Here is a 15,441-nt window from a genome sequence, read left to right on the forward strand (position 1 = left end):
TCTTGTCCTGCTGCTTGTTACTTGGTTCAAGAGGCTCACCCCAGATCTCTGCACCCTCCTTTCAGGTAGCTGTAGAGGGCGATGAGGTCTCCCCTCAGCCTCCTCTTCTCCAGACTAAACACCCCCAGTTCCCTCAGCCGCTCCCCGTACGACCTGTGCTCCAGACTCTGCACCAGCTTCGTTGCCCTTCTCTGGACACGCTCGAGTCATTCAATGTCCTTTTTGGAGTGAGGGGCCCAAAACTGGACACAGGAATCGAGGTGCGGCCTCACCAGTGCTGAGTACAGGGGTCAGATCCCTTCCCTGTCCCTGCTGGCCACGCTATTGCTGACACAAGCCAGGATGCCATTCTCTCTAGTCACTCTTCCAGAGAGGTGAGGGATAACATTTCTCTGAAGTGACTGCTTCCCATAAAGTCTTGGTCTTGCTAAGACCCATCTCAGAATTACAAGCCCCAGCAGCCAATTGGGGTTGAAGTTAAGTTACAGAATAGCGCTAGCACCCTCAACCACTAATAATTGCTGAATAGCTACAGTCTCAGCAAACAAATGTTAGCCTAGAGATAAAAAAAGTTTTCTCCCTCTCATAATATTTATATCAAACCCACACATTCTTTGACTATATTACTTGTTACACTGATATTTTGAAACATGTTGAAGTCTGTGACTTTATTTACCTTAAATAATGTTGGATATTAGCTAATTGTTGTTGTTATTTACATGCAATAGTACAGAGTTGATAAGAGTGAGGAAATGTTATAGAACATCTGCTTCAGAAACCAAGTGCTTCCTAGCTTGTCAAAGTCCTAAGCATATCAGCACATTACTTGATCTAGCATGCACATATACGTACACACCAATAAGCCTAAATCACAAGGTCTAACTCCCTAGCTTTAAATAATCATGATGATATGCATACAAATATTTTGTAAGTACTGGAAACAGTAATTCTGTATTTGTCTCTGCAAGAAATTACAGCTTCCACCTTCTTTTAACAGGAATTCATGCGAAGTGAGAGAGGTGCTAATCAATTTCAGAAGTTAAGGTTTCTTCCTGAGACATCATGTTCTTTCTTCAGCACATTGCCCAGCTGCAACGCTCTAGTAGGGACATGAAAAATTTGCAAATCCAGCGTCAGATATAATTCCTACATATTTCTAATCTCCATTTATATTGTAAATGTCATTAATGAGGCCTTAAAGAATGCTTCATTGTAAACAATGGAAGGTTTACAGGTACTACTCTTCAGTCAATGTAAGAACAGCGCATCTATTTCAGCTGTATGAAGATACGTGCATATATTGTTTCATTTCATACACCAATGTACAATTTCATGATGTAAATCCTGTGCATACTGAAGTGAAAAAAAAGGACCCTCCTCTGAAGTTCTCTTTCATTAAATTAAACATTTTCATTTCATATTATGTTTTATGTACTCTAAGATTTTCTCTTCATCAATACTTTCAGCCTGAGCATGGTTTCAAATTATTAGAGGCCATTATAAAAAAACCCTCAACCAACCAAGATTAATAGAAAGATAGACTGTCACTGCTATAAGTGCCAATACAGTAAAATGGCTCCTCCATTATATTTTTCTACAGTGAGAAATTGATATACTGACCAAGAGATCTGATTTACCTTTTATAAGTCTAGTCAGAATTGAATGTAATTATGATTACATGAACGCATCTATCCCTCTTTATATGAAAAAGTGTGTTGTGAACAATTTGCTGTCACAGATTGGCACATTTAAAATTGCATACATTATTAAATAATAGCTTATGTATAATTTTATTTGTTTTCAGAGTTACATCGTTCATGAGATAATCATAGAGAGCACATTATGTATTATCATTAAACACATTTTTGCCACAAAAAGTTGAGAGCATTGGTAGAAAATTCTATGGCAAGTTACGTGAAAATATTTATCACCTATAACCATAATTTCATAAAATCAATGTACACTTTATGTAATACTATGTCAGCAAGTTCCTTCTTTTTGCAAATATCTTTTGCTCTATACTTATGTATGTATGGAGTTAAGAAGTGCATCAAATGCTTCTGTGTGTGTTTGCAATGCAACGGAAAAATATTAGTTTACTCCTACAGTAACTGTAATTATCAACACCACTGGACCCAAGAATGGGGAATTACAAGATGTTAATTTTAGCAAATAATTGCCCTCATATTTTTCTACCTAATGCTGAACATAACATTAATTGGTATTTACCTCCTAATGTTTACAGAACACAGACTGTATATTTCAAAGACATAATCCTTACCAACTATATACTGACTTTTATTTCAGTGTCTATTATATAAATTAGGACTCTGTTGAATTCTTAACTGAGGAACAAATGATAGTAACTTTATTTAAATACATGCACAGTACCGTGCACTACAGAATGATGATGTACTATTTTTTAATGGATGAATGAATCAATAGAAAAATAGATTTAATAAATCATTAACATTTTAAAGTCTAGATAAAAATGGGAAATCATGCATTTCAAGCAAAGTTTTACTTTTTTCCCGTTTGTTTATTGTTGAAATCTCCGAGAACTTAAGTCATGCAGAGCTGAGAAGCAGCTCATTCTGAACAAAGAACAACGTTAAGACTGCACAAAAAGTTTTGATTGAGACTGTTTATATGCAGGACTGAAAAAAGTTGCCATTCTTGGACTTCCCTTCAACATTAGACAGTGCTGTGCAAACCTCAGACAAATCCCTGTATTATGATTTCTAAGCTGTTAGGAAGTCTCTCAGAGGGCTAAGAAAGTAAAAACCTGAGCAACTGTCTCCCCAAAATTTATGATAAGAAATGTTTTGATTCCAGACAGCAGACTACAAAAGGGGAATAGATAACGGTTTATCCTTCCCTTAAGAGATTAATTTAGGGAATGAGTAAATTATGGATGGTATAAATTTATAAATAATAATGACAACAATATTAGATATGTTTAATTTTCCAATATTTAAAGTACTCATCTGTGTCTAAATGTTTAGAATATGTGTCTATGTCTACCAGCCTATGAAATAAATGAAAAGTGAGTATTTACTTGCAATTAATTTAATGTTTTTTCCTACCCCAACATTTGTCTGGACATTGCCATCGTAATCAAAAGAACTGTAAATTTTCAGAAGTGAATCTACTCCAGTGAGCTTGATTAATTATGCATTAACCCATTTCTCTGAAGCATCCTTCACTAAATCTTTGGTGGGAAATGCACTTTATTAGGCATGAGCTTTGGTTTTTTGTGTGCATATGCACTATGCTATCAGTCAATATGCAGAATAATTTGTTTGTTTGCCACGTGACAGAGATATATTGCTCATTAAAATAACTTTACTGTTTCAACAAACACCGATCGCTAGTTTTGCAAGTATTATCTTCACTCTTAGCATGATCTCCTTAGCCTTATAGCTTTTGCTCAAACTTGCACTGACTTTCAATCTTACAAAAACTTACAGAAGAGTAATCATGATCATTTCAATACTGCACACATTGTTAGATGTTTTCAGCAGGTACAATTACTCACATACATAGGAGTTATCAGAACAAGATATAAGATTTTAATGCTCAGCTGAATAAAAATATTCTCAGGGTAGAAAGAAATTACAAACTAAAGGTACAGGTTAATGAGACCTGTAATGATCTCTACTCTGAAACAGGTCTAATTGGCTATTGATGTGAAGATGTTGGATTCAAGAAATACTATTGAACCTATGGCATATGAACATTGTAGTAGAAAAAGTTGAAATGGAAAAGAGAGAAAATCATATTACTCATGGCATTCTCTTCCCATATTCCATGGCAGAATTAGCCCATAGATTAGTAAATGGTAACGCATGCAACAAAAAATATGCTGTATCACTTTATGTAAACATCTGCTTTCATCATGCAAAATGCCTACAAAACTGTGACAATATTTTTTTTCTAGTAGCATAGTTTTACATTAGCTCAGTTATGGAAACTGTTAAACCAAAATCCATGATTTTGCAAGAAGATATTCTAAAATTCTCGAAAGATTTCCAGCATAAATATTCCAAAGCCTAACACAGCTAATTAGTTTTCTAAAAACTAAACTATACAGGCTTATTCCTTGCTGTGGTTCCTTGTTCTTTTGATGATAGAAGAGAAAAGACCAGTTTTTGGAGGAGGTCCCATCAACATGGGGGCTTGGTTCTTGTGAGTAATTTTTATCTGGGGGAAGAAAGAAGAAAAACAATTATCCCTTGAGCTAGTTCAGTTCCAAGTATCTGTGATGCCTGAAATATCTTTCTATGCAACTTTCAAACCTTCTTCATTTAATCCAAGATGAAATTAAAATACCTGTATTTGTAATGAATGACATTACAAATGCAGTAAACCAATCTATGTGTAATCATTGTTTCCACAAATACTTTAAATTATACACACAATCAATATACACGCAATCAATATTAAAAATCATGCAATAAAATACATGCCAATATGTGACCTTACTTTCTGAGTGTGGGATTTACTGCTTGCTGTTGAGTATTTTACATATCTACAAGATGAATAAGAATTTAAAAGTTTGAAAGGACATACATGCTGACAGAGCAAGCTCTTGCCTATTATTAAGATATAAGTTATGTCTTTGTATGCTTTATTTATACATCTAATCAAGCTGCACTTCTCTTTTAACACAGGACACTGCTTAATTTCAAAATAACCATTATGAACAGAAGTAAAAAGTTAATACACAAAAAAGGTCAAAAAAGATGAACTATCATTCTATTTTGTTAATTGTTAATAGAATAGACTCAAATATTGAAGACTATTTAAAACACTTTGTAAGACTGCTCTAAAGCCACCCGTTTTGATTTCTTTGATATAAAACTACGAATCACCTTAAATGAGACAACCTTAAAGTAGATTATGTCTGCAATTTTCTCTAATTCAAGTCTAAATTAGAGAAGACATTTTATGAATGTATGCTATGCTCAAAGCTAATTGAAAGCAATTATCAAAGTGGCATTTTGTCTGTGACTTTAAGATACATTGTAAGATAATAAATGATTCTCATTATGTAATAAAAAGGTCACATCTTGCCTTTGGGCTAGTGACGCTAAGAGTTTTTCAAAAGCAATCCGAGACATTTTCTTTAGTGAACTACGACTAATACAAGAACCATCACTTATTAAATATCAGTTGTCACCTGCATAGTACCCACATCAGAGATGGGTATTCCTTTCAAAAAGAAACACCACCTCATTAAAAACTGGAAAAATATATCTCTTGAAGTGCATACCTGACATTTTCAAGTTAAAATGAATATCCTTCACTTGTCATTCACTAATAGTAATGAAACAAAAAATGTATGTCACATGCAGACGCTCATTAAAATATAGATCAGGACATTTCTTGGGGTGGAAATTTACTTTACAATATAAGGAGACAGAAACATAAAAATCTCAACAGAATGAGTGGGTTGGTTTAACTCTATTAGAGCCTTTACTTTACTCTCCAAATGCTCATTTCCACGCCACCTTAGTTCATTAGTCCCAGATTTCACACACACCTCTTTTGTCAACATTGTTCACTAGTATCAAATTTAGCATATGGGTTTTTTTTGGTAACGTAGATTAATTTCACACAGATAATAATAACTCTTACTTTCAAAGAGTGGCATCAACATATTTTCTCACAAGAAATACTGCTTCAGGCATCACTTTTGAAGCCAAATCTGTAGTTGGGGTAAATTGGCGCTATTCCATTGATGTCACTTTATACCAGCTGATGATCTGGCCCTGAAAAATTGCCTCAAGGATTTCTGTAACTTTCACATACTTCATAAGACATATTTTGGGTCTCGGGAACAGTGATGACATCAACCTGATCCTGAAGATCAATACATGAAGTAATCTGCAGCTGCTGTGATTTTTCGAGTCATAAGGGTTCAGCTTATTGCAAGATTTAGCCATGATGTGGCAGCAGGAACGGCCTCAGAGTTTCCTTTCAGAGGTAAATCATAGTAATTCCATCTTACAGTGAATAAAAGAGCAAAGCTCAATAGACGGCTTTAGTATGAAGAGGTGAGGTAATCCTAAAACCCCATGCATATTGCATGTTGGATTGGGGCTGTTCAATGATGCTGAAGATGAATGTAATTACATATTGAGAAAATGTTTATCATTTGTAATGTTCTTTTTTGGCTTGAGCCATCTGTTTCAGAGACCATGACCTCTTCAGTATGTTATATCCTATCAGCTGAGACCAGCTAAGATGCCTGAACATGATTAACCACTCATGTGCATGGGGATGGAGTCCTATATGCATTTCTGCAAGACATATTTTCAACTGTTATAAATTGGCACAATTCCAGGGGTGTAAAATATATTTTACATTCTGAAAATACAAAAATAAAGTGTAAACCTAAAGGTTTGGTTTTTTTGGTTTTTTGTTTTTTTTTTTTTTTTTACTTATGCATGGTAACGTATGTTAACATTGCATTGGATAACAATAACAACTGATTCCTACTGAAAAAGAAAAGATTAAAAAATCTTATCTTTGGGTGACAAAAAGAGATCAGTGTGTTTGTAGTACACGCTAGACCATTGCACTACCTTGCCTGAAATAGGCTAATTTTGTCTTTTTCAAGATTCTCAGGCACTTCATTTCTGCTCTGGACTCTCACTTCTGCTTCTGTTTTCATAGTGGCAGCACTGCCAGAGTTGGTGCCATGAGTCTGGGTGACGTGACAGTATACACGTTGAGATGGGAAGTAACACTAAGGGTCTCAGAAAGAGAAACAGCGTCATAGGGCAAAGCAGGACTGAACATTGAAAGTGCTGTATGGGAGACTGAAATGGACCAAAACCCCCCCCAAACCCCAATCTTTAATTACAAGCAAGCAAGATTTAGGTTAGTTAAAAATAAAGAAATCATTACATATAGCTGTATATATGTTCTCTGTGTGTGCACATGAAATGTCTAAAGACTAACTTTTACCATTTAGTTTCTCTTTCATTCAGCAAGCAACCTCGTGTCTTTTTTAGTAGAAGCACAATTATAAAAGCTTGAAATAAGACCTTTTTTTAATTTGTTTTCATTTTTCCTAGGTGAATCTGTGATTTACACAAACACACACACAAGAGAAAAAGAGATTGCTCAGACAAAAATCCCAAGAGCTCAAACCCTAACCTAAGATATTTTTAGGAACTGATGATACCCTGACAAACATACTCATACAAATTACTGTGGAAGTCTGGAAAATAATTTTGAGATCACTTCCTCAGTTTTATTGAAAATATATAACAACTTACAGAAAATATGGAGGACATTTTAAATATAAATTAGGGGAGCACCTGAAGTGCTGCGGGAGAAGAAAACTTCTATTTGGTATATTTGGCACAAATTTACATTTAAACATAGGCAAAATGAGGAAATAACAAAATTTTATTTACAGGGAAAGTAAACAGCCACATGAATTGCTAAGATATTGTGGAATTTTGTTGTAAGCCTTATGCACAACATTATAGGCTAAACTCAAACTGCTGAAGCCAATGGCAAAACTCTCATTCACTAACTGAAGCCAAGAGTTTATCCTGTGAGCTCATGATCACACAAATTTAAAGGGCCTGTATATCTAGGAAACAGGTTTAGCAGAAAAATACTGCATTTGCAGTTTCAAAATCACCTTTCCAGTATTAGAAAGTGTGTCTCATGATGTATTCGAGGAAAGGAACACCAGATCTAATTAAAAAAGAACATAATTCTTAAAAGAAGAGATGGTAATTGCTATAGCAAATTTTTCGATAAAGGAAGATTTATTTGTGATACTAAAGATATTTATAAATGCATAAACCAGACATTTATTTGTTTCAGGAGCAGATCGGAGTGTCAAAATATGCCTTGAAGCCACATTAATACAATGGATCCACTAAATGAAATGCAGTGAGCATCAGTAATTTTAGTGTGACAACTATATCTTTTAGGTCAACCAGTTTTGCTTTTATGTTCCTTTTTCTACAGTATGTGCTGGTTACCTATGTGTTCTTGACTTCACAGAATGCCTAAATGTTTACTATTAACACAGACACGATACTAACTACAATGCTAAATGACAACGGAAAACTGGAAACACATATATTCATCTCTGCTTATGATATTTCAATTAATGTTAAAGAAAGAACCCCTGTATTTTAAGGACAGAGGGAAAAAAACGACAGAAAAAAATTATCAAGTTGGATCTATTAGTTTACAGTCACTTTGTTCCATGCTATCAGCAGGGTGTGGATGCTGGTAGTTCTGAGGGTATGAGGGTTTTCCCCCAGTCTTAGTGACCCCTATGCTGCTCCCCTTACAGGAAATGGAGGGATGCAACACCTCTATATCACAGGAGTACCAAATACTTTCATCTTCCCATAGGTGATCAAGAGCTGTACTAGGTATCATGATATGAGTAAGACCTATAGAATGTAGGCAGTGCTAAACCAAATTAACCTGTGACTTGCATCACATGGCATTTTGGTCAAAATCTCTTCAGATCCAGACCAGTTGTTTTAAACATAGCATTATGCAATGCACCTTTTAAATAGATTTCTTAACAATATTATTGTGCAAAGTGCAATCAAATCTAATCAGTTTGGCATTAATTAAGCTCTAATAATATACTCTAGTCTCTCTCCTAAGTAGTGTGATCCGTTTCCCCTTCACACAGGTAGATTGGAAAACATTATGGTGTCATCATAATTTTTAAACATACTGAGAAAATGACAGAGCTGCAAAATTAAAATAAATGATTAATGGCATTTTTTTCATGTTTTGTACTAATAGGTATCACTGAGGTTTTAAATTAATAGAGCTGTCAAGCTCAGGGTTGTTACAGATCCAGTGCAGAACTAAAATGGAAATTATGTATTCCACAGACACCTAAAGATGACACTTTGGAATATTTTAAATTTTAATTAGTAGGTGCAATTGTTTTTTCCCCCTCCTCCCTAAAACCACTGCAAATTAATTGGCAATTAGTCACAACTAATTCTTTTCTTAACAATCTGAACTGGAAAGAAAGGTGCATTACATGCTAGAGTATTTGTCTGGGGTGCAGAAAGCACACATGCAGTAAATTGCTTTGTCAATTACAAAAACTACTTTTGTGAAATTAAGAAAAAAATATGCATAGGTAAACAAAACTAATTAATGTGCAGTGTACCTGTGAGCACAAAAAATAATGCCCAGCTGCAAAATAAGGTGTTAGAAACTCAATAAATCACTTTGGCCTGGAAAGACAAATATGTGCACGTTGTTGCTCAAAAGGGCAAAAAATCTAGCATTTTAGCATAACACCAAAACTTTTTCTAGGGATTGACCTCCATTTATGGGTTAACTATGTAATAATTGTCTAATATTCTACTAAAATCAGTCATCATATTTAGGACCCAGTTCCTCTTTGCTCTAAGGAATCAGACACAAAAGTTTAAATTCTTCCATTATAAACAACTGGTAAAATATTACTACATGCAGTGACATGGAAAGATGATATTTTACAGAGGCTAAACTACAGCTGCAGATTCTTCATGTGATCTATGGGTGTTGGAGCCAATGAATCTCCATGAAAGCAAATCTGTGACTCTCTTTTCGTTTTTTCACCTAGCCCTGGCATACAGTGATTATTAGTAACAGCTTTTTGTTTGGTTGGTTTTAGTTCTTGTTTCTCTCTGGATTTAACTACAAAGGTAAGACTTCACTAGGACTTCTCATCACAACCCTAGGAACTAAAGGAAAGGCTTAGAGAGGAACCATTCATTCATAACTTATTTTTAAGATGCACTGGAATTATAATATTTTGAAATATGATTTCTGAGTTTCATTATCAAATGGCTTACTACAAGTATTCTTATCAGTAAATAATTCTAAAGATACTTTGTGTTTCCCATGTCTATGAAACTGTACTTCTGGCAATCCATTAGGTGGGCTCTGACTATGGATCTTTTTTGTTCCTTCATTTAGGCAATATTCTTGCATCTTCTATAGACATTTATGTCTTCTACTTTTAATCCAAGTTAGCAGTCTGACACTCTTACAGATATGGTGCCAACCAAGTCAGGAAGAGATGAAAGAACTGTAATCCCAGTTATTTCTAATTAAGATGGAATATTCTTACAGATTTTTCAAAACAATGCTAGTAATTTATGTAGCTAAATTGAAAGATTACTTTTCTTAAAAAAAACCCCTGATGGCTAAAGCTAGAAGTTTATTGAATTAACTTGAGAGTCTTTGAAGTTTCATTACTATTAATGCCCTGTTTGGAGATCAGGTGAAACCACAGATATCTTTCATGTTGCTATATTTGTCTGGGAGAGCTCTGATAGAATTTCCTCTTCAGCTAATCAAACGAGATGTTTAACATAACATGAACATTATAATCTTTCCTCCTCCCAGAGACGCCTCTATAAAAAACAGTGAAAACAATACAATTTGATGTTCAAATTCTGCATCTTATACCAGAGCAGAGTGACTTTGTTAGACACTGCAGTCTGCATGTATTCAACATACAGAATAATGCTGAATGACAGATCTTTAGACCAAGCCACTCACATTTTTAAGCATGCATAGGACCTACAGGAACACAAGAGGTAATGACCACAAATTGCACCAGGGAAGGTTTAGACTAGATATCTGGAAGCATTTCTTTACAGAACAGGTTGTTAGATAGTGGAATGGGCTGCCCAGGGCAGTGGTGGAGTCCCCATCCCTGGAGGTGTTTAAGAGTTGCATTGACATAGCGCTGAGGGATCTGGTGTAGTTGGGAACTGTCAGTGTTAGGTTAATGGTTGGACTAGATGACCTTCAAGGTCCGTTCCAACCTAGTTGATTCTGTGATTCTATGAATGCTAGGTGCATGTGCAATAGAAGACCATAGAAAATATTAAAAGAAGCACATGGTGATTTCTTTAGTACTAAAACTGATAGCAGGAATGAAAAATCACAGATCAGAGCTTCTGTGGAATCACTGCATTGTCTATTGCATCCCACAGTATTTTCTCAGAGCCCACACTGTCATTTTGGGGGAACATGATCTCTATATGAATGAGAAAGGACAGCTGTCAGCAACTTGTGCTATTTGCATAAAACATTTTTCCAGTCAGAAAGGAGAAGTGGCTAAGATAAACTTGTTGATTCCTTCAACAGGAAATAAACTTTCAAGCCTGCATGTTCAGTATGCATCCCATACATAACAGGGATTTGACGCAGAACTTGTTTTCCTTAAAATGTGTAATGGAATAGCAGGATAATTTTGATCAGGTTGAACTTGATTTCTTGAAAAATCATTTGGAAAATACTCTCATTTGTAACAAAATCTGAAGTAGAAACAGAGAAGGACTTCTGAGCTTAACCACTGGCACCTTGGGTAAGGATTGATTCAATATCTGCCGATCATATGAAATTTTGTCACTTAGTCTCTCTAACTTTTATCGATCCGTCTGTAAGACTACTGAGGTTAGATGACACTGAAATTCCTGAAATGACCATACCAAAATAAAATGTGTTATTTCTACTTACTAAATGACAATCGGAGAAGGAAGGATAGCAGGTTTTCTTTTAACAATGAATTTCTAGATGGAGCACCAAAGAATCAAAAAGCTGAGACTCAGCTGCTGTGTTTAACTCGTGTACATGATCTGTGCAACAGAACAAGGTGCAGCGGTCTCTCCTCTAGAACTAGTGAGGTAGTATATCCAAGCAGGCCAGCACTCCATGGAGGCAGTAGCTTCTGTCCTTAAAACCATGCAGCTAATAAACTAATAAGTGCTTTCCCTCAGTAACCTCTTGCAAAACAAGAGGAGGCATGGGAATGTTCCCATGTCTCTGTGCTTGATGTAGGAGTGTCAGCATCTTTGTATATGAGCCTCAGTTCCTTCTAAGAGCTAGGGAAAGAAATTTCCTGAGGGGAAAGTAAAATAAAAACCAAACTCTCATGTTTCCTAAGGAACTAAATGAATTGATTTCTTTATCTGATCTTTACTATATTTTCCATTTAAAAACTGGTCATTAATCATTCGCTTTCAGGAAACTTTGGGAGATAACTGCAGTTTTGCTTTTAGAGAAGACAAAAGGTCACAATTCTTATGTTGATCTCATATCTTTTTCTGAAATTTGAGCTCTTGCAGGTTCAAATAATTGGCTACATAGTTGGCTACACATAAGAATTTGTTTTGACTTTATGGTTTTTTTCAGACTCTGGTTTTGGATACACATCACTGAGATACCACCTGATACTTATGTAATGACATATTTTGGCTTCCAAGCAAAGACCCCTCTGAAGCACACACTTAGAAATCAGATAAACTTCGGCTGAGAGAAAACTAACATCCACCTTTGCCATTGTCTCAGGAGGAATTCCTAGATACTTTGCAGAGAACTTCAAGGAAAAACAGTAGTATTTTAGTTAGTGTAGTTAGAATTAGTGGGGAGGGAGTTGGACCATACATGTTTTTTCCTTTATAAGATGTAGAAAACAGGGTGGGTTACATGTACAATAATACAAAGAGCAATTGCAATAAATACATTAAGGTCCCATGGTAAGGAAAAAAAATCCTGAATAATTAATAATATAACATAAAAATTAATATTTCTATAGCTAAATTCATAGAGGTGCAGTAGTCTAGACAAATAGTTGTTGTATTTTCTCCTCAGAGGAAATAATTACATTCAATAGTATAGTTTTCTCATGTAACACAAAGTCTATTCTCTTAATGGTATAGCAAAAAGGATGGGTTCCACAGGAAAGTATATGCCATTTCTATCACCTTTAAAATGGTACTTCAACTGGACAGCAGTAATTACCAGTAATAATTCACTGTTTCCTCAAGACAGTAATTGAAATGTAAGAACTGTCTCTTTTTCCAGGTTTGTCCTCAATCGTACAGGCAGCTTCTGCTAGCATTATCAATCAGATAGCAGGGATTTTGCACAGAGCAAGCAATCAAGACAAAAAAAGCACATGTTATTGTCAGCATCTATCCATAAGTTCTCTTCTGTAATCTGGCAACTGAAAAATTACATGTCTTTTTCTTGAACAAGTCACTGCTGGTTTCAGTACTGTTAGTCTGTACTGAGCCATAGCTGGAGAAGATGTAAAGATAATGATATCTCTTAACTCCAAAAGGCTTCCTGGAATAAATCTCATAAAATTCCCACTGTTCTGCCTTCACACAGTGTGTGTTCACATGGTTCTCCTCTCATTGCAGCATCTGAGCACTTACCGTAGAGAATTAGAGTGCAGGCACTCTCCCCACTGCTCAGCTGTACACTATGGTGTATCTGGCAAACATGAATTATCACAACCCTTTTATTTCATCCTAACCCATACATTATTAGCTGCCACACCTGTTAACACCTTATTGAAGATCCTCCTTTTTTTGTGTAGACTTAAATTTTTCTACAGACATAAAGTTCATGAAAGTGATCCACTACCCTAGTTTGGAGAATTACTTCCATCTGTAGTGGGATTTGTTCCCTGACACATTACTGGTTTGTTGTACTTGCAAGCTGCAAGGCTACAGCAATTCATCTACTTAAAAACACTGGTCTTCTTTAGGGAAACACAATGAGTAAAACTGTATATTAAAACATGTTATTAATACTAAACTAAACAATAAAAAGCTTATCAACATCTTCTCCAAATGCTTGGTTAGTCTCTATAATTTCTTGGAGACAGATGAAAATGGAGAGTTCTTAGAGCTACACCTTGTGCTGTCTATAAAGTTACTCAAAGAACCTCCTCTGAGCAAGCTCCTATCCTATCCTATCCTATCCTATCCTATCCTATCCTATCCTATCCTATCCTATCCTAATTGCTGTTTACCTGCCCTCACTTCATATGGTTTTGCACTGAAACAAGAGACTAAATAATTTTGCTTCGTTGCTCCTTTGAGCAGTAAGGATTTTTTAAAATCAGTTCTATTGTATAATTAATCAGCAGTCAAGACTTCAAATTTCAATAAAATGTCCTTGATATGAACTCTCAAAAGCACAATGGAAAAATCTTTCTAAATTTTTAAAGAATAATTTGTTACTTTATACAATTTAGCAACAAAACTAACATTGGGTCTATAAATCTGATACATCATCATAAATAAATGATCATACTGGGTAAAGGGATACTGGGACTGCAACTTTTGAGTAATTTCCAAACTTCTGAAATAAATCCCTTTTAATTCCATCCTAACCTGTGAGAAAAAAACAGCACGATAAATCAAATATGCAATTGGTGTTGAACTATGTATTAAGGATGTTGAACTATGTAAGTGTGTGAAGATGTTTGCATGTCTTAAGCAAATTGAGTTAATGCTGATGACAATGGTTGTCTTTCAAACGGAAAGATTCTGTTTCTGTTATCAAAGAAGTGAAAGAAAATAAATCAGTTAATATTTCTGATTTTAACTTTTGTTACTCATTTAAAGAATTCCTAAATTTTTTGGTTAGTGCTCTTCCCAGAGCATCCCAGTATTTCCAATATTCCCAGTATGCTTACCGTGCAAGGGGTTTGCATCCAAGGTTCCCCATCTATCTGCATAGGCAGAGACTTGCTGGTCCTAAAGTGATATATTTCATAGTATAAGTAACTAGACAAAATTGATAAATGTATTTATTAAGGAGAGATATATGTGATGGCAGATACATATAACTCTGATTTACCCCTAAACTTCTATGTAATCTCCAGTATCACCCAACATGCTTATAAAAATAATCTAGGCACTTAGTAGGCTTAGTTTGATTTTCAACACACAAAGCAAAACCATTGTAAACATTCACACATCTTGCTAGTAATAAGCAACTCTCTCATGCGAGAATAGTCTGTAATTTGTGAAATAAAGAGTGAATTATTCAAGAACTTCAGGAATAAACCTTATTAACTGAAAAGACAAAGGCACCTCTGATATTTTTTATTTTTTTAGACTGAAACAAATTATAGCCCTATCATCATCATTTATTAGAACCATAAAAGTTGTATTTACACTTGTGTCTGACTGTGGATTAGACAGAGCACTCACATGACAGTTGTACTACATCCAGAGGTTTTAACATACCATATTATAAATTCAAATTGTTAGTAAAGGGGCACTGATCTTAAGAAAAGGCTACAGCCAGTGTTCCCTGTCTAGTTTTGGATACCACATTAAGAAAAGTATAGACAAATGAGAAAATAAAAAAAAAGGAAGATTTTTTTTTTACTTTTCCAACCCTATATTTCTGCATTATAATAGTTTGCATACAAGACTATTAGAAATAACATGGAGTAGATAAATTTAATAATGGAAAAATAAGACAACTGAACACTCATGGTGGTCAATGGAAATTCTGGCTTGGATATTATTTGAAAAATTATCCAATGTCATATATGGCCATAAGTGGAAGAAGGGAAGAATGTTCAATGAGCTCTCACTTTATAGGTTTGGAAGGGTTCTG

The 15,441-nt window shown here is 35.0% G+C and overlaps 1 protein-coding gene across 5 annotated transcripts in view; it reads right to left on the reverse strand.

Annotated features, from left to right (window-relative positions):
• Positions 1-1,748: 1,748 nt before the first annotated feature.
• The window catches only part of DGKB (diacylglycerol kinase beta), a 360,852-nt gene continuing 347,159 nt past the window's right edge, over positions 1,749-15,441 (reverse strand). For all 5 annotated transcript variants that reach the window (XM_074898029.1, XM_074898032.1, XM_074898031.1 and 2 more), the window contains 2 exons: positions 14,507-14,567; positions 1,749-4,203 (listed from right to left, as the gene is read on the reverse strand). In XM_074898029.1, the coding sequence (XP_074754130.1) occupies positions 4,096-4,203; positions 14,507-14,567 (169 nt within the window). In that variant the 3' untranslated portion in view covers positions 1,749-4,095. The remainder of the gene's footprint in view (positions 4,204-14,506; positions 14,568-15,441) is intronic.

Source organism: Athene noctua, chromosome 2, assembly GCF_965140245.1.
Source record: "Athene noctua chromosome 2, bAthNoc1.hap1.1, whole genome shotgun sequence".
Classification (NCBI taxonomy): domain Eukaryota; kingdom Metazoa; phylum Chordata; class Aves; order Strigiformes; family Strigidae; genus Athene; species Athene noctua.